Source organism: Hemicordylus capensis, chromosome 1 (genome assembly GCF_027244095.1).
Source record: "Hemicordylus capensis ecotype Gifberg chromosome 1, rHemCap1.1.pri, whole genome shotgun sequence".
NCBI lineage: Eukaryota > Metazoa > Chordata > Lepidosauria > Squamata > Cordylidae > Hemicordylus > Hemicordylus capensis.
The window spans coordinates 54767989-54785392 of record NC_069657.1 but is presented as its reverse complement, the minus strand read 5'-3'; the positions used below and the strand labels follow the sequence as shown (position 1 = coordinate 54785392).

General features: G+C 45.1%; 2 protein-coding genes across 18 annotated transcripts in view; one reads left to right on the top strand and one right to left on the bottom strand.

Moving 5' to 3' along the window:
• Nucleotides 1–4637, bottom strand: part of PPP2R3C (protein phosphatase 2 regulatory subunit B''gamma) — a 45578-nt gene extending 40941 nt beyond the window's left edge. For 2 of the 11 annotated variants that reach the window (XM_053254618.1, XM_053254625.1), the window contains exon 1: nucleotides 4483–4634. In XM_053254618.1, coding sequence (XP_053110593.1) covers nucleotides 4483–4537 — 55 coding nt within the window. In that variant the 5' untranslated portion in view covers nucleotides 4538–4634. Of the gene's footprint in view, nucleotides 1–890; nucleotides 965–4398 lie in introns of all 11 variants that reach the window. The other 9 variants (XM_053254636.1, XM_053254678.1, XM_053254646.1 and 6 more) reach the window with 9 other exon arrangements.
• PRORP (protein only RNase P catalytic subunit) overlaps nucleotides 4619–17404 on the top strand; it is a 97621-nt gene continuing 84835 nt past the window's right edge. For 2 of the 7 annotated variants that reach the window (XM_053254587.1, XM_053254546.1), the window contains exons 1-2: nucleotides 4624–4795; nucleotides 8108–9439. In XM_053254587.1, coding sequence (XP_053110562.1) covers nucleotides 8451–9439 — 989 coding nt within the window. In that variant the 5' untranslated portion in view covers nucleotides 4624–4795; nucleotides 8108–8450. Of the gene's footprint in view, nucleotides 4796–4915; nucleotides 5038–5083; nucleotides 5300–5349; nucleotides 5856–8107; nucleotides 9440–17404 lie in introns of those variants that run through there. The other 5 variants (XM_053254605.1, XM_053254597.1, XM_053254557.1 and 2 more) reach the window with 5 other exon arrangements.

Here is a 17404-nt window from a genome sequence, read left to right as displayed (position 1 = left end):
ACCCAAAACACTAGCTCTATAAAACCTGTTGATCTTTTAACAGAATAACTGAAAAATTAAAATGGCAGTGCAAAGATACTTTTAGTTTGTGAGCAGCGGCTGGATAGGATAGCAACAAGGATGGGGGAGAAAATAGGGATGCTGGCCGCCGCTCTACTGACGGGAGTTGGCAAGTGGAGGTGGCGGGCCAGATTTCCGGCTGGCCCACCAGCCAGAAAGCGCCAGGGGGAGCGGAGAGAAGAAGCTGGTTGGCAGGCTAGCCAGAAAGTGCACCCGGGGTGGGGGGGGGGGGAGGAGGCAGGGGGAGAAGTGGGCCGGCTGGCCAGCAAGAAAGCTAGGCAGCTGGCGGGGGGGGGGGCAGCAGTGGTGAGTGGGTCGGATGGAGGCACAGATGCTCTGCATCTGGCCCAGCTAGTTTGTAATAAAACTGTGCCTCACTTGTGAGTGTTTTGATTTGCTGCTGTTATTTTTCAAGGGGGAAATTTCAGACTATTTAAGCACTTGGAAACCAGAATGAGCTTATTATATATTTGAACTGGATATACAGCACAACGTTAGGTGCTAAATAAAATAAAGAGCAGAAACTGATTGTCTCTCAACAATCTGAGTTGCTAGATGTAGTTGAGGTTACAAGCTGCTGCAGCAAAAACAAACTAGTGCAGTATGTTGTATGTACTCTTACAATACTTATACAAGTCTTATATATGCTTTTGACTTTAGAGGCAAAGGATGTCAGAGAGATTTCCAGAGTTTTAAAAACATTTCCAATTCTGAAGTAGCAGCATCATTTTTTTAAAAAGGTGTGTCAGATTTTTCAGCCTTGTCACTAACTTGCTTGTCTCTAAGTAATAATTGTCTTGGCAAGGAAATTGTACTGCCATTCAACTCACCCATCCGAAACCAGATCTTCTCCAGACACAGAATGAGAGCAGTGAAGGGCTTGGAACTGCTGCATCCCTCAGACCTTTTAATGAGGAGAGATGTAGTAGCCCCATTAGTACCAAAAAGCACCATTTGGCTATCCTCAGCACCTTTCCTAGCTTTTCAAAAAATGGGAGAAGCAGCTGATACAGCACTGGGTAAGTAACATGTGTACAGTATATGCATATAGGCACAAGGAGAGGCTGGCAATGATCTTCTTAGCTATTTGCAGGGCTAGTTTAATAGAACTCCAGATAAAGTCTATCCCTTTTCTAGTTCAAACAAACATCTGCAAACATCTATAATCACAGCAACTTCATAGGGACTGAAAACCATTACAAGGCACTTTTGTAGCAGCACAAAGAAATCAGGGCTGTAACCACTTAAATTTGAAACTGAAAGCAACAAATGTCTAGCATTAGCCCTATCATTAAGAACTAAATCCCCAATCAGACACACTTTACATTTAATAAAACTACTACTACTACAGAACAAATTTGCAAAGAAGTGTGGTAAGGCCTGAGACATCTCGTTATATGGGCATCTCTGATCTGTTCCATTTTGATCCCGCTTCATCTCTGATCGTAGCACACTATAATTATGATGATTGTACATGGTATTGCACCATGCATGTATGATATTTATACCCTACTTTTCAGCCAAGATTGGCTCCCAAATTATAATCATAGTTGTGAAAAGATCTTAGCCACACTTTTGCATACACATTAATAGTCGCATGGCAAAGCTTCTCCCTTTTCTCCATTACATATCTGTACCCAAATAAAAATTCTAAACTACATTATATTAATTTGTAATGTTTGTACACAACTCATATGCTGATGGGATCTGAGCTGTAGATAACTGACCAGGAGGGGGATCTTGGGATCATGGTGGACAGCTCATTGAAAATGTCAACTCAATGTGTGGCAGCTGTGAAAAAGGCCAATTCCATACTAGGGATCATTAGGAAGGGGATTGAAAATAAAGCTGCTAATATTATAATGACTGTATACAAAACTATGGTGCGGCCACACCTGGAGTGCTGAGTACAATTTTGGAAACCACAGCTAAAGAAGGCCTTTGTAGAACTGAAAAAGGTGCAGAAGAGGGCAAGCAAGATGATCAGGAGCCTAGAGCACCTTTCTTATGAGGTAAGACTACAACACCAGGGCTTTTTAGTTTAGAAAAAAGACGACTGTGGGGAGACATGTTAGAGGTCTATAAAATCAAGCATGGTATGGAGAAAGTGGATAGAAAGAAATTCTTCTCCCTCTCATGTAGTACTAGAACCAGGGGTCATCCCATGAAATTGATTGCCAGGAAATTTAGGACCAACAAACGGAAGTACTTTTTCACACAATGCATAATCAACTTGTGGAATTCTCTGCCACAAGATGTGGTGACAGCCAACAACCTGGATGGCTTTAAGAGAGGTTTGGATAACTTCATGGAGAGATCTATTAACGGCTACTAGTTGGAGGACTATAGGACACCTCCAGCCTCAGAGCCAGGGTGCCTCTGAATACCAGTTGCAGGAATGTAAGAGCAGGAGAGAGGGCATGCCCTCAACTCCTGCCTGTAGGCTCCCAGTGGCATCTGGTGGGCCACTGTGTGAAACAGGATGCTGGACGAGACGGGCCTTGTGCCTGATCCAGCAGAGCTGTTCTTATATAAACTTACGTCTCTGGGCAGTATACAAGAACGTAAGACAAATCAAAACAAAAATTAAAGCAGTAAAACAATTTAAAACCATAATTCTAGTTGGAAAGCTTGGGTGAATAAATGTTTCTTTAAAGACTTTTCAAAGCTGTCAGAAATGGGGAGGCTCTTATTTCTTATTGTAGATGATAAAGGGCATCCAAAAACACCCAATGTAAACTGGTTAATCTGGCATTCCAACCCTTAGTTCTGTCCTTTCCTTTTCTAATAAAGCCAAGTAAAACAGAATGCACACAATATGGTGTAATGGATAACATGCTAGATTTAGGCCACACAAAGAGCTGGATTCAAAACCCTTCTTGGCTACAAAACTCACTGGGTAGCCTAGGGAAAGTCACTATCAAATCCAATCATATCACCTCATAGTGACACAGACAAAAGCTATGATAAAACCAGCATATCAATATTTGTCGTATTCATATATCTGGTTCTCATTTTATCCTCACGACAACCTTGTCAGGTAGGTCAGGTTGAACCCCTGCTAACTGAGCAAAGAGACATCTTTTAAAGTCGCAATTGTCTTATATTTAGCAGGTGAGAGCAACTGGCCCCATCCAGCTCCAGCACAGCATTCCTCCAGTGGCTGTTGCCACTGTCTATCTTGTGTTTCTTTTTAGATTGCGAGCCTCTTGGGGAGAAGTAAAATAAAGTTGTCGTTATAGACTCCTGGTGACCACAGAGCAATGTGGTTTTCTTTGATAGAATACAGGAAAGGTTAACCACTGCCATCTCCCACACAGTATGAGAGGATGCCTTTCAGCATCTTCCTATATTGCTGCTGCCCAATATAGGTGTTTCCCATTGTCTGGGAAACCCAAGAAGGGTTTCCCATAGTCTGGGAAACATACCAGCGGGGATTTCAACTGGCAGCCTCTTGCTCCCTAGGCAGGTTATTTCCCCACTGCGCCATTAGGTGGTTTTTGGGGAGAGGGGACCATCTTATTTATGTATTTTTTCCCCTATGTAAGCCACTTTGAGAACTTTGGTTGAAGGGAAGCATATAAATGACAGTAGTAGTAAATTGAAGGATTATCACAGTCCTAGTCAACAACTGGGTGTACTGGCACTCTGTGCTAGGATGATAAATAAGTGGCTTAAGGCCACTCTGGACTAAAAGTTCTAATTTTTTAAAATTATTTTACATTTTATTTTATTGCAATGTTTTAATCTATTTATTTGTTATTTGTTTGTTATCAGGGGTTCAACCTGACCTACCTGATAAGGCTGTCATGAGGATAAAATGAGAGCCAGATATACAAATATTGATATGCTGGTTTTATCATAGCTTTTGTATGGTGTTGTTGTAAACCGCCTACTGACTTGAATTTTGGGCGGTATACAAATATGTTTAATAAAATAAAAGGACACGTCTTGGTGAAAGATCTCCTCTTTTATCAGAGCCTGAAAACCGCAGGAGGCCGTTGCGAAGTCCTGGACAGCCACATCCTTCCTTTTTCTCTGCCCTCCAGAGGCGGCCCAGCTACAGAGAAACAGCAGCAGCCCCGAAGTTTCCGCCAGAGAAACCCTCCCAAGGATGCTTCTGGGGGGCCACGGGATGGGGATGGTCGCTGCTAGAGCCGAACCTCGTCCCAGGAAAGAGCGAGGGCCCGGTGGCGCTGAAGGCCAGCAGTAACCGGCCTCCAACTGTCAGTTCTTCCCCCAAGCCCCTTTTCTCCCAGGAGTGGCTCCCACGGAGATAGCAACCAGCACCAGCTGACAGTTCCTCGGCTCGCCCGCCCCAGCTCCCCGTGCACTCACAGTCGGTGCTGGCGGCCAAGCGGCTCTTCAGCGCCTGCTTCCAATCCATGTTCTGCAATCCTCCCCGTCCCTCACACCACTAACCCCGCTCTTGTCCACCGCCACTAGCAGAACAGTCTCCGAGAAACAACGCTCGCATCACGTGAGAGTTCTGTCTTCGCCATCTTAAATATAGGCAGAAGCAGCACGGCAGGAATGGTAAACCGGAAGGACGGAAGTGACACGCGCCCTTAATCAACATGGCTACCACAGGCCAGCCCGGAAACCGTAAATATACTCGGCTCTCATTGGGTCCCGCAGGCCACGTGCAGGAGGATGCGTCAATGGGCTGAAGCTTGCTAGAAAACTTTGCTGCTGTGCGTGTTTTGCGCGTGGCTGCTTTTTAGCACAGATAAAGGTTAGCTGATATTTTTATCACCGTTTTCCTTCATCGCGCGGGTCATGTATCTAGGTTAGACGGGAAGAAGGACAGATATTGGCGAGGTTCTAAATTAGTGAGCGCTACTGTACAGCTTTGGTGGCAAACGTGGACTGCAACTCCCAGCATGCTGTGCACTCTAGTTTTCCGGAAAATGGCATGCAGAGAGTTTTGACTGAACTTCTGGCTGTGCTGTTAGTTGGGATCTGTAGCTTGCAACAGTAATGCATTTGGATGCTTTAAACTGATCTTTTAGTTCTGACTGAAATATTGGATTGCATAGATATAGAAAGAGGGAAATGTAAATGTAGGGCTAAGCCTTGCGAGCCAACGGGTATTCATTCTGTATTAGGCTTCTCAGTGTGTACTTGGTCTGCAAGTCTTGCTACGGTTGCCATCTCCCCCCGATTTCAGGATATTTATTGCGCAGCAGGGAAATGACTTGACTAGCAAGCCAGAAGTTATCAGTTCAAATCTCTGCTGGTATGTTTCCCAGACTATATCAGCCGGCAGCCGTATGGGAAGATGCTGAAAGGCATCATCTCACGCTGCGCGGGAGGTGGCAATGGTAACCTTTCCTGTATTCTACCAAAGAAAACCACAGGGCTCTATGCTTGCCAGGAGTTGACACCGACTCGAAGGCACACTTTACCTTTACTGGATTTTAAGCACGTCCCCTGGTGCCCGGTTAGCCCTTTGGCTTGCTTGGTTTTCTAGCTTTCATTTTCATTTTTTATTTTAAAGTTAAGCTCCAGCCCTTGTAGAAGCGGAGTTAAGGAGCAAAACGTGCAGTGTTTCTTCTGTTCAACCGCTTGACTTGGAGAAAGACGGGTGAAGCACAAGAGGCTGGCTGAGAGAGATTCAACTAATCTCCTGAGGAATGTTTCCTTTGGGTTGTTTTTTTTGTCAGCAGGTGATCTCTATAGGGCAGTTGAGAGGATAGCTTGATTTTGATATAAATCACTATCTACCTCTGTATTGTAATGTTTAAAGTATTTGGCTTTATAGTGCAATCCATTCTGTTCATGCCTACTTAGAAGTAAGTGCTGTTGATCTCAATCAGGTTTTCTCCCAAGTGTGTGTGGAATAGCAGCCTTAACTGAAAAGCTCAGTGTATTTTTTTGTTCTATTGCTGCTGTTAACACCTCCAACTTAGTGTAGTATTTTATTTTCTATCTATATTACTTGGTTTTTGTGTGTTTTTTAAATGTTGCTTTAAGCCACCATGAATTCTCCTTGCTTCTTGCTTTTTCCAGCCTATAGTCATTTTGGTGTTTCATTACCTAGCTCAGGTTGTAAATGTTGACCATGACAAGGCTTAAGCATGAAAGCCTTAATCCCTAGCTGGTTTTGTCGGGTCAATTGTAGACTGCAAGAGACATATTGCAGTAAAAATGTGCAGCATTGTCTTCGATGTTGGGGGAATATGAATTGCTGTTACTGTGACATATGAAATTCTACTGTTATATGAGAAAATAGACTGTCATTTTACTCCTGCTGCCTTCTAATACTGAAAACTCACTAAGGTTGAAGTAAGAGGAAGAAACTGCCAACATTATGCCTTGCCCAGGCTTGTAATCTCCTGGTGCATGTGAACTTTCCTTTTTTGTATTTTTTATTTGAAGGATTTATATCCCACCTTTCTGTTTAGTGGTGGTGGTACAATATAATTATTATTAAAAATGCTTATATTCCTCCTGTTCAGTATGCTACTGCTTTGGGCAGGTTACAGCATTAATAAAATAGATACAATATAAGATAAAAATTAATAATGTTAAAGACCAAGCTAAAACCACAATTTACAAGTTTTAAAAATGAAATCAAAAGTTATCAATAAAAAATGAAACACTAAAAAATCTACCAGATAAGATATTAAAAAGTCTCTCTAAAAAGATGTCTTTGTTGTTTCTTACTTACCTACAGGGGATTGCAATAATACTAACTTTGAAAGCAAAGGACCTGCCTGGCATACACACATGCACAGCTTAGCAGCCCTTAGGCTTGTGGCAGAGGCCAGAGGGTGCTTGCCTTTGCTTCTCCTATTCCCATGCAATTGGCAGTTGGAACTGAGCATTCCTTTACAGCAGGGACTGGAGAAGCCAGCTCCCTGAGGCTGCTACTTCCCTGGCCATTAGTGAGGGCCAGGCAAGTTGTCCCTTTGCCATGATATTCTCCCCGGAGGCAGGGGATGCAATCCTGGTTTTCCAAAGGCTGCAGCTTTGGCTGCCAGTATGTTACCTGACCATGATTTTCTGTAGCCCATGTTGGTAAAACTCCACAGCAGGAGGTTGGATTGAATGCCAAAGTACCTGCATATAGGATTTAGAAGTGACTTGTTTCATGGCAAAAAAATCCAAAAAACCTTTGGCACTGAAGTTCCCCCCACCCCCACTGACTTGGACCATCATTCCACCCTCATGTGAAGGATTCTGCTCCTTGCCTTGATTAAAAAAAAAAGTGCAACTTCCCACCCCACATTTTGCCCAAACCTTTATGTTTCCAGAATGACTGAGCTTAGAATTCTGAAATTAGGCACACATGTAGCCCAAGATGGCAGGAGGACTCTGAGTATTTTTATTTCAAGGAAAACTATATATTTTTATTTCAAGGTCAATCCTTTGATTTGTAACGAATGTCTTCTCTACTGCAGGAAAGTTGCCAGGAAGAGTTATCTCTACCTGCAGAGTATTATTATTATTTTACATTTTATATCCCGCTCTTCCTCCAAGGAGCCCAGAGTGGTGTGCTACATACTTAAGTTTCTCTTCACAACAACCCTGTGAAGTAGGTTAGGCTGAGAGAGAAGTGACTGGCCCAGAGTCACCCAGCTAGTTTCATGGCTGAATGGGGATTTGAACCGATGTCTTCCCAGTCCTAGTCCAGCAGTCTAACCACTACACCACGCTGGCTCATTGTGAAACACACTTTAAAAAAATGTAGTATGTGCAAGTTGGAATGTGATCCAAAGGGTAGGGGGTACTCATTAGGTCCAGGATCCAGAATTACCTAGCTTTACTCCTGGGGGGCAGTATAAGCAAGAATATGCTATTGTGCTATGTGAGTTCTCAATTTCCAGGGCCACTTTTAAAGCTCTCTGTAGAGGGTAGTTCTAAATTGCTAGGAATTATAGGGTACTAAATTCATAAACAAGGTTTTGTTTTGTTTAACTTCTTTATGTTGTAATAGATGCCAGGGATCTTGGTAAGGGGTTATAGGAATTGTATATATGCTTACTTTGTGTCATTTTGAAGAAGTGTTAATTCTTTGTTCTTATGGTTTGTTTTTATGTAGCCTGACCTGATTGGAATGAAAATTTCATATCCTTGTGCTGATAGCTCCAGTGTGAAGTTATGGCAGATGAAAGATGAACAGATGAAATTCCTTTTTTAAAAAAAGAAGAAAAATCTGAGAAAATGTATGCTAGCATTTTGATATGATGTTTATGGTTTTTCTTTCCTTTCAAAGGCCGTAAAGACTTTTCTAGTTTAATGCATTCATTTACAAATGATTCTTGCCATCTCCTGTCTCAAGTTTCTCAGTTTTGACAAAGCTTTTAGTATTCCTTTATTTCACAAACTCTATTTACCGGGTTGGTCTTTAAAGACTTTTTCCTGCAGTTTACATTTTCAGCATCATGGTATTCTTTCTCCAAACCAGCAACTGGATGTTACAGACTTTGCTGAAGAAATATCCAATTTTCTGCCCTGTTCCAAGGCTGCAGCAATTACCTGCTATCTTTGGCTGCTTCATTTTCACCACGCCGTATCAGTCTGCAAAAGCAGTGGATCCCAAAGCAATTCGTAAAGGGACTGTCATGTTGAGATCTAAAGATGAAGACATGAAGAAGAGCAGGACAGGAAGAGACAACTTTTCTCCCCGCCCTTTCAATCTGTTTGCTGCTGGAGCTTCTAAGAGGAGAGGAGAAGTGCTCCACGACACTCCTGATGATACAGAGCATCCTGCTATTTCTAGAAAGCAGAGATTATGTTCTCCAGAAAAACCTTTGAGTGCTGAGGAGTGGGAAAAGCTGAAGGGGGCATTTGGAAGCCCAAACCAGTTTGAAGTATATATGTTAAATCAAATGATCTCTGACAATACTCCCATTGATGTGGCTAAGTCCTTGCTGGCTGCAGTGGCTAGTCGAGATGGAGATATTCCATATAGACTTTTGGTGATATACTTGGCTCTATGTGTGTCTCAGGAACAGACTGAAGAAATTTATGATGTCCATGACATTATGAAAGCCAGATTTAAAACTTTAGAAACATCGGCGTACACTCTTCTCATCAAAGGCCTGAGTAGTTCACAGCGCTGGAGGGATGCCTTATCGCTACTGGAGGAGGTTAAAAAAGTCATAGGCCCTTCAAAAGGACACTATGGAGATTGCATTAGGGGGGCCCTTATAAACCAGGAAATAAATCTTGCATGCGAACTGTTCCATGAGATGCTAGCTAAAGATTTGATGCCGAATTTGGGCACCATGCAGGTTTTCTTTGATACTGGCAAGAGTGTGAAGAATGACCAGTTGAAAACAGAACTCATTCACATCCTTTCCTACTTAAGAGATAATCAAGTATACCCTGGAGAAGCTCTTATGCAGAGCATAAAGCAGTGGTTTGAAAGGTAAATGACATTTGCTGTGTGAGTGGCAGATATTGGTTCATTTGTCTATTTAGATGCTTGACTATATACCAGGGGTGACCAGCCTGAGGCTCTTGTAGTCTTTGACTACAACTCCAATCATCTCTAGCTGCAATTGTGGCTGGGAATGATGAGAGTTGTAGTCTAACAACATATTTGGACATCGTCTGCTGACCCCTGTCCTCTAGGCGTTGAATACTGGCTCCTATAAGCAGCTTGTTATCCTCCCATTTGTTGGTAGGAACTATGTGTGACGGGTTGTGTATATACTTTGTAGATCACCTCATTCTGTATCTGTATGCTCAATCCAGTTTATAGCAAAAACTGGATTTTATTGTGCTGTCTATGGTGGTGTAAGCAAAGCAGTCATTGATTGGAGAGATTAGCTCCTTTCTGACTCCCAGGTTCTTTGTGTAATATAATAGAACCAGAATGAAGTGAATTTCTTTTCCCCCAGAGATCGTAGTACATCCTAAAGTGTGGTTTGTATTTCAGGCATGCTCAGAGCAGACAGGAAGTAGCTTTGATTTTTGTTGGCTTCCGGCACCAGAGGGCGTCACTTGCCAGTTCCTTTCCTGTCTTGCTCAGGGCAGCGACTTTATCTAGAGAGCTCAGTGTTTCCTTCAGGTTTTCCATTGAGACCCTTTCTATCCTTCCTCAATTTCCTCTTCCCCCTCCCAATTTGTGCGAGGGTGGGAAAGGAGCTGTGGCATTTCGGAAACAAAAATTAACAACGAAAATACCTTTCCCCCCATTTTTATTCCGACTCAGTTGGACTTCTTCCTCAAAGTTTCTTTTATTGCTTTCTTCCTTTCCTCCCCACGGGTCACTAATGGACCCTTCTCAAACTAGGGGCATGCTCCAGGGTTCCCTCTTGGAGGGCCCCCTTTCGGAGAGCATGAGCTCACTCCAACCAAAACACATAGAGCCCTCGGCTTCTGCTGAGCTGGATTTCCTCACGGCTTCGTCCCCCACCCCTTCCACCACGGTGGGGATTCCGGCAGCAGAACCTGTGCCAGCTAAAAAAATCTTTAAGGAAGATGAAGCACCTCAAGGAGAAGGCCAGAATTAAAAAGCTCATGGTACGGCCCACATCACCATCCTCTCTAAGGCTTAGCGAGTGGCTGTTAGTACAAGTGGTCTGCATGCAGAAGACACCAAGGCGTCTCCCAGGAATGATTGAGTTGGGCATGGAAGACCAGCAGGAACCTGGTGGCATCGACCGCATGCCTCCGACTGCACCAGCGCAGACAAACAACAGACAGCCTCTACTCCCACCTGACTCGGCTCTCTCCATCCCAAAAGTGCCTCCTTCACCACCAGAGCCGCTTCTCCTGCCCATGGAGGAACAACCTGCTGGCCCGTTCTTCCCTTATCCAGCTCCAGCCACGCCAACTTATCATCCGTGTGAGCTGCCACCTTCTCATCTGGATGAGCCCCTGCTCCTCAAACTGGGCCGAAAGACAGGGACCTGTTCTGGCCACCGCTCCAACCTGCAGTTCTGATGCCAAAGCCAGCTGAGCAGGTACCACCTACTCCTTCTTTGCCCCCAAACTCCAACCCATCTCCGAGCGGGGGGACTCTCCCTCGGCCTCAGCCCAGGGAGCAACCAGGGGTCCCAACCACCCCTCCTTCTACAATCCTTGTAGATGTGGCAGAGTGGCTTAAATACTTTATTGTAAAGCAGTGCGAGGCTTTCCTCCCTCAGCCTGCCCCTTCTCCTCCTCCTACCCCTCCTCCTCCTCCTCCTCCTTTGCCTCCATTACCCCAGGCTCCCTCCAGTCAACCCACAGAGTAAAGAAAGCTTTCCTCATCCTCCCCAGATTCAAAACATAGATGGGAGACTATTCCTCAATGGGAGTGGGGCAGAGTTAATCCTAGATACAGGTGTTCCAGACAAAAAAGACGTGCCTCATGGTCAAGGTGTCTGGAACCTCGACCCCCTCCACAAAATCAAACCCTCTCTCCCGATCCCCTATCACCACCACAACTGTCCTTTCCTGCCCCTCCTCCTCCTCTCTCCTCCTGCCCCGAGGGACCTATAGTGCCAGTACACCTTGCATGTCATGTGGAACCAGTGCTGCCTGATTCAGTCTCATCCTCCTCGTCTGATCATCACTCTGATCCAGATGCACCCAACAAAGAGGGAGAACTTTCTGACGAGGAGAGCCCAGTCCAGACCTCCTTATCCCCTTGACTATTCCCAACAACAGATTTCTTGGTCGTTCTGGCCAAGGCAAAATGCCCTATTAAAGATGTTACTACCGTGAGTTCTACACAGAACCCCTCCTCCTTAGACCAAGAGATTTTCCCCACCTCTTCAGCCCCTAAACTGGGTCTTCTTTTCTTGTCTATGTTTAAGGACATGATGTTCGCAGAATGACAAGCACCTGTATCTTCCAGATCAGTGGGGGCGTGTCTGAGAAATATGTATGCTTTACCACAAGAAGTTCAATCGCTTCTTGCCTTCCCAATGGTAGATGCACCAGTGGCTCAATTGGTCTCAAACTCAATTCTTAACCCCAAAGGCCAAGAACAACTTAAAACCAGTGAGGACAAAAAATGTGATAACCTTCTAAAGAAGGCCCACAAGGCAACTACTACTATCCTTGGAGCAGCCACTGCTACCTCGGTTTTCGCTCATGCTGCTATACTTCAGGTGAAAGAGTTAGTATAGTTGATCAACAAGATGGCGAAGGTGGTGGCCTTTATGTGCCAATTCCAGCTTTGACCTCATCCAACAGGCTTCCAGAGCAATGATCTCTGGAGTGGCAGTTAGGCGATGTTTGTGGCTGACACATTGGTCTGTGGACATTAAATCCAGGCTGATGCTAGCCTCTGCTCCTTTTCTGAGAAAAACGCTTTTTGGAGAAGCCCTGGACCCAATCTTCGTGGAGATCTGGGATAAGAAGGCAGCTCTTCCTTCATCCTGCAAAGATGTGAAAGGTTCAAGCCATTCCTTGTCTCATTCCTTTCGCTTCCCTAGATCAACCTATAGTACCCCGGCCCAGCGGGGTAGAGACTTCCATAATTCCTCCTTCATGCCATTGGGCAGACCCCAATGGAGGCAATGAGACGCTCCTTGCGCCCAGTTCCATCCCTCTACTCAGCCTTCCAGAAAACAGTGACTTTGCCCCAATCAAGGGCAGGCTCCTCCTGTTTTCCCTGACATGGAACCTTACCACACAGGACCAATGGGTGTTAAGGACGGTCTCAGAAGGCTACATCATCGACTTTTCCACCCCTCTACCCCAACACTACCGCATGGCACCCAAATCTCAGAATCCCCACAAACAGTCCTGGATTTCACAAGCAGTACTTCAGAGCCAAGCAATAGAACTGGTTCCATCGACCAAAACATGCTCCAGCGTCTATTCTCTTCTTGGTACCCACGAAGGATGACTCATGGTGAGCTGAAATGCGGTGGACGTATCTGTTTAGGTTGAAATCGCTCAAAACCACCAAGGCGATCCATTGGGGCAACTACCTCTCATCAATAGACCTGTCAGAAGCATATTTACACATACCCATCCACCCGTCCAACAGGAAATTCCTCAGCTGTCTTCTGTCCCAAGGGTCTTCACAAAGCTACTGGTGTCTCTGATGGCCCACCTTCACCTCTCTGGCATCCACCTCCATCCTTACCTTAATGATGTCTCATTTGATCCCCTTCTCTTCACAAAGCCCAACAAGACCTCAACATCACCGTCTAGTGTCTTTTTTCCAACATGGCTTCCTGATCAACGAAGCAAAGAGTCACTTGCAGCTGTCCAAGGTCATCCAAGGGCACGATCTTAGATACCAACCGAGCCTTGGTCTCCCTCACATCAGAGAGGAAGGAAAAGCTGTGCTCATTGGTCTGCCCTCTACTTTGCCGTCGTTCAGCAGAACTGATTCTCCTGTCCCAAATCCTGGGGACCCTGATCGAATGTCTAGAGTGCACTCCCTGGGTGAGGTGGCACTCCCATCCTCTTCAGTGGCAGATCCTCTCTCTACAAGATGCGATAACCTCCCGCTTACACATGAATGTCCCTCTTCTGGAAAAGGTCAAACACTCCTTCAAATGGTGGATGTCATAAGCGACAGCCAGGGGCCTTCCCTTTTCGGACCCACCAAGGATTACTGTGATGACGGATGTCAGCTTAACTGGCTGGGATGCCCACTGCTCCAACCAGATTGCCCAGGGCAGCTGGTCTGGGGTGCGGGTCTCTCACATCAGTTGGTTGGAACTAAGAGCGGCACGCCTAGCACTAGTGCAGTTTCTTCCTCTTATCTCAGGTCAGCATGTCCTTATCCGGACCAACACTGTAACCACAAAGTCGCACATAAAGGAACAAAGTGGCATGAGGTCCAAGACACTCATGAAAGTGGCAGACCTGTTTCAATGGGTGGAGACTCACATAGCATCCATATCAGTAGAGCACCAAGGAGTGGCCAACATTCAGGCGGATTGGCTCAGTCGCCAGATGGTAAACCCAGCCGATTGGGGCCCTTCACCAGGACATCTTCCTGCACTTGCCTCGATCCTAGAAACTCCACAGGTAGATCTGTTCGCATCCCCACTCAACCATCACCTTCCTCACTACTTCTCCTGCTTCAGTTTCACCAGTGTTCTCTCTAATTTTTTTTTATATGTGTGCGGAATGAATTTTGTTTTGACTGGCAGTATCAAGGCAATGTGTGTGCATGTGTGTTCAGAATGGGGCCTTCCTGATTCAACCTGAGTGGAATCTAAAATTAACGGAGCGGCCATAAAAAAAACCTGTGAGCACGTGCACATGCCTTAAGAGGGAACAGTGGCTCTCACTGCCACTTGGCCTCCAGGCCTCCTCTATGCCTTCCTGCTGATGGCTATCATCCTCATTGATAAAAGAAGATGCTGCTAGAAAGAGTGGAGCTCATTCGGATAGCCCCACACTGGCCACGCCAGCCATGGTTATCAGATCTGATGTCCCTAGCCACTTATCCATCCCTCTTCCTTCCCTCTTGTCCAGTTCTATTATCCCAAGGGACAATACTACACTTTCCCCAACCCCGAATGGCTCCGTCTCTGTGCCTGGAGATTGAGCTCAAGGCATTAGCGAACAAGGGGTATTCTGTGGCTGTCCAAGATACCATCCTGGCATCATGTAGACCATCAACAAACAGAATTTACCAGGCAACATGGTCAGCCTTCTCTCCTGGTCAAGGAGAAAAAAAGATTAATGTTCTCAAGGCGAGAGTCCCAGAAGTATTGGCATTCCTTCAAGTAGGGGTAGATTTGAAACTACGCCCCAACACTGAAATGCCAAGCCTTGGCCTTAGCATAGATCCTCACTCTATATGTTCAGGGGTCTCAGAACCTCCACCCCCACATATCCACGTTCCTCAGAGGGGCTTCGAATCTCTCTCACCCTCCTGTTCACTGCTTCCCTTCGTGGAATTTGAACAAGGTCCTTAATGCTCCAACCAGATCTCCCTTCTAACGACTCACTACAATCCCATTAAAAGCTTCTGTCATACAAAATCCTGTTCCTGGTGGCGGTCACTCATGCCTGCAGGGTTTCAGAATTAGCAGCTTTATCATCATGCAAAGAACTGTGCACCTTCATACCAGATGCTGTAATCCTCATGGCCGACCCAACCTTCCTACCAAAAATCAATTCCATGTTCCACAGGACCCAGGATGTGGTTCTCCCGTCCTTCTGCCCCTCCTCCTCTCACTCCAGGGAGAGATCATGGCACAACCTGGATGTCTGCAGGGCCCTCCAAACCTACCTGCGACGTACCAAACCCCTACACTGATCCGATTCTCTGTTTGTCTCATCCCAGCCTTCATCGCTAGGTTCAGTCCTAGCATCCTGGCTTTGCAAGTGCATTACCCTCGCCTAGGAAGCCTCTAACCTTCCAGTTCCTGGCAGTATCACGGCCCATTCCACCCTTAGCGCTGCCACCTCGGCTGCCTTCTCGGCTCAGACACCTTTTGCGGATATATGTAAAGCGCCCATGTGGTCCTCCACTACACCCTTTATTAGGCACCAAACCATTTCCTCATTTCTGTCCTTTCAGGCCGCCTTCAGCTGCATGGTCCTTCAGCAGATGATGTAGAGACCTTCGTTCCCTCCCAACAAAGACAGCTTGTGCATGTCCCACACTTCAGGATGGACTATGATCTCTGGAGGGGGGAAGAATATTGGTTCTTACTGTGAAGGGTTCTTTCCCCCAGGTATCGTAGTCCATCCAGCCCTCCCTCGGATATACATAGTTTCATATTTGACACAAGGGATGGGAGTTCCTCACCTCGGGCGATCATAGCTCCCAGGATATTCAGAGTTAGGACTACCCTCCTCTGTCTCTGGCCTGCCTACTGTCAAACTTCTTGAGTACTGTTATTTGACTAACCTCGTATTCTTGTCTTCTATACCTCTCTAGACTATAATTGCTGATATGCTCTCTTCACAATTAAAGTCAAAGAACTGGTGAGTGGCAGTCACCAAATATCAAAGCTGTTGGAAGTGAAGGACTTTGCGCTGACTCTTGTCTCAATGACAGTGGAGGACAGACTAGTGAGTCAGAGGGCTAGAGGGTCAAGACATTGGTCATCCCTTTCTATAGTGCTCTGACACTATCCCTTTGGAATGTAGATTGCTACTCTTATGGACTAACTTCCTTCCTTCCTGCTTTGCACTTTCTCTTCCCCTTCTCTTCCACCTTGCAACATGCAAACTCCTCTCTCCCTGCACCATGTGTTCAGAGATGCAGAATCCATCTGCATCCAGCTAGATAGATAGATTAGAGATTCTAACTCCTCACTTTCCTATCTACAATGGAGTTCTATAATAAATACCACTTAAATTGATTTGCAACTGTGAACTGGCTCCAAGTTACTTTACTCTTAGCATACACGCATGCCTAACTAAATTCAGCTGTGTTGTGGCTCTGTGCACTCTGCTATAATGAAAAAGGGTTTCTCCTGCCAGAGAGAATTCCCCAAAAAAGCTACTCCCTGTTTGCTCTAAGCATGCCTGAAATACAACCCACACTTTAGGATGGACTACAATCCCTGGGAAAAAGAAGCTAATGCCTATCACCATATCCTGTCTCAGAAAATTCAATAGATGAAATTTTGTGATGTTTGGAAAAAGGACTTTTACTGGATCTATATTTCTTGGCAATCAGTTTTATGGGATGGCCTCTTGTTCTATTGTTGTGAGAGAGGGAGAAATTTTCTTTTCTTTAATTTTATTTTATTTTATAAACCTCTATCGTGTCACCCTGTGGGTGGCTCTTTTCCAAACTAAAAAGCCCCAGATGCTTGCCTCATAAAGAACACATTTTACATCTTTTTGGTGAAGCCTATTGACAAGTTTGCTTTAAACAAGCCACTTCAGAACATTGCAGTGCTCCTACTTTCAGATAAGTATTTAAAATAAGTGCAGGTAGCTTACAGAATTATATGCAAGGTGTTAAATGTTGATGGCTGAAATAGTGGCATTTTTGTACATTTCAGATGAACTGTAAAAGGTAAAGTGTGCCATCAAGTTGATTTCGACTCCTGGCTCCCACAAAGCCCTGTGGTTTTCTTTGATAGAATACGGGAGGGGTTTACCATTGCTTTCTCCCGCGTAGAATGAGATGATGAACTGTAGAACTTGCATAATCTTTGACTGTATTTGTATGTATCAGTATCCTAGACCTAATCACTTGGAAGTAAATCCCACTGGGATCAATGGGATTTACTCCTAAGTCAGTGTGTGTAGGATTGCAGCTGTGCAGCCTGAGCCTATACAGATTTATTCAGATGTAAGTTCTACTGTATTAAACAGGCCTTAAATGTGTGCAGCGGGGAAATGACTTGACTAGCAAGCCAGAGGTTGCTGGTTCGAATCCCCACTGGTATGTTTCCCAGACTATGGGAAACACCTATATTGGGCAGCAGTGATATAGGAAGGTGCTGAAAGGCATCAT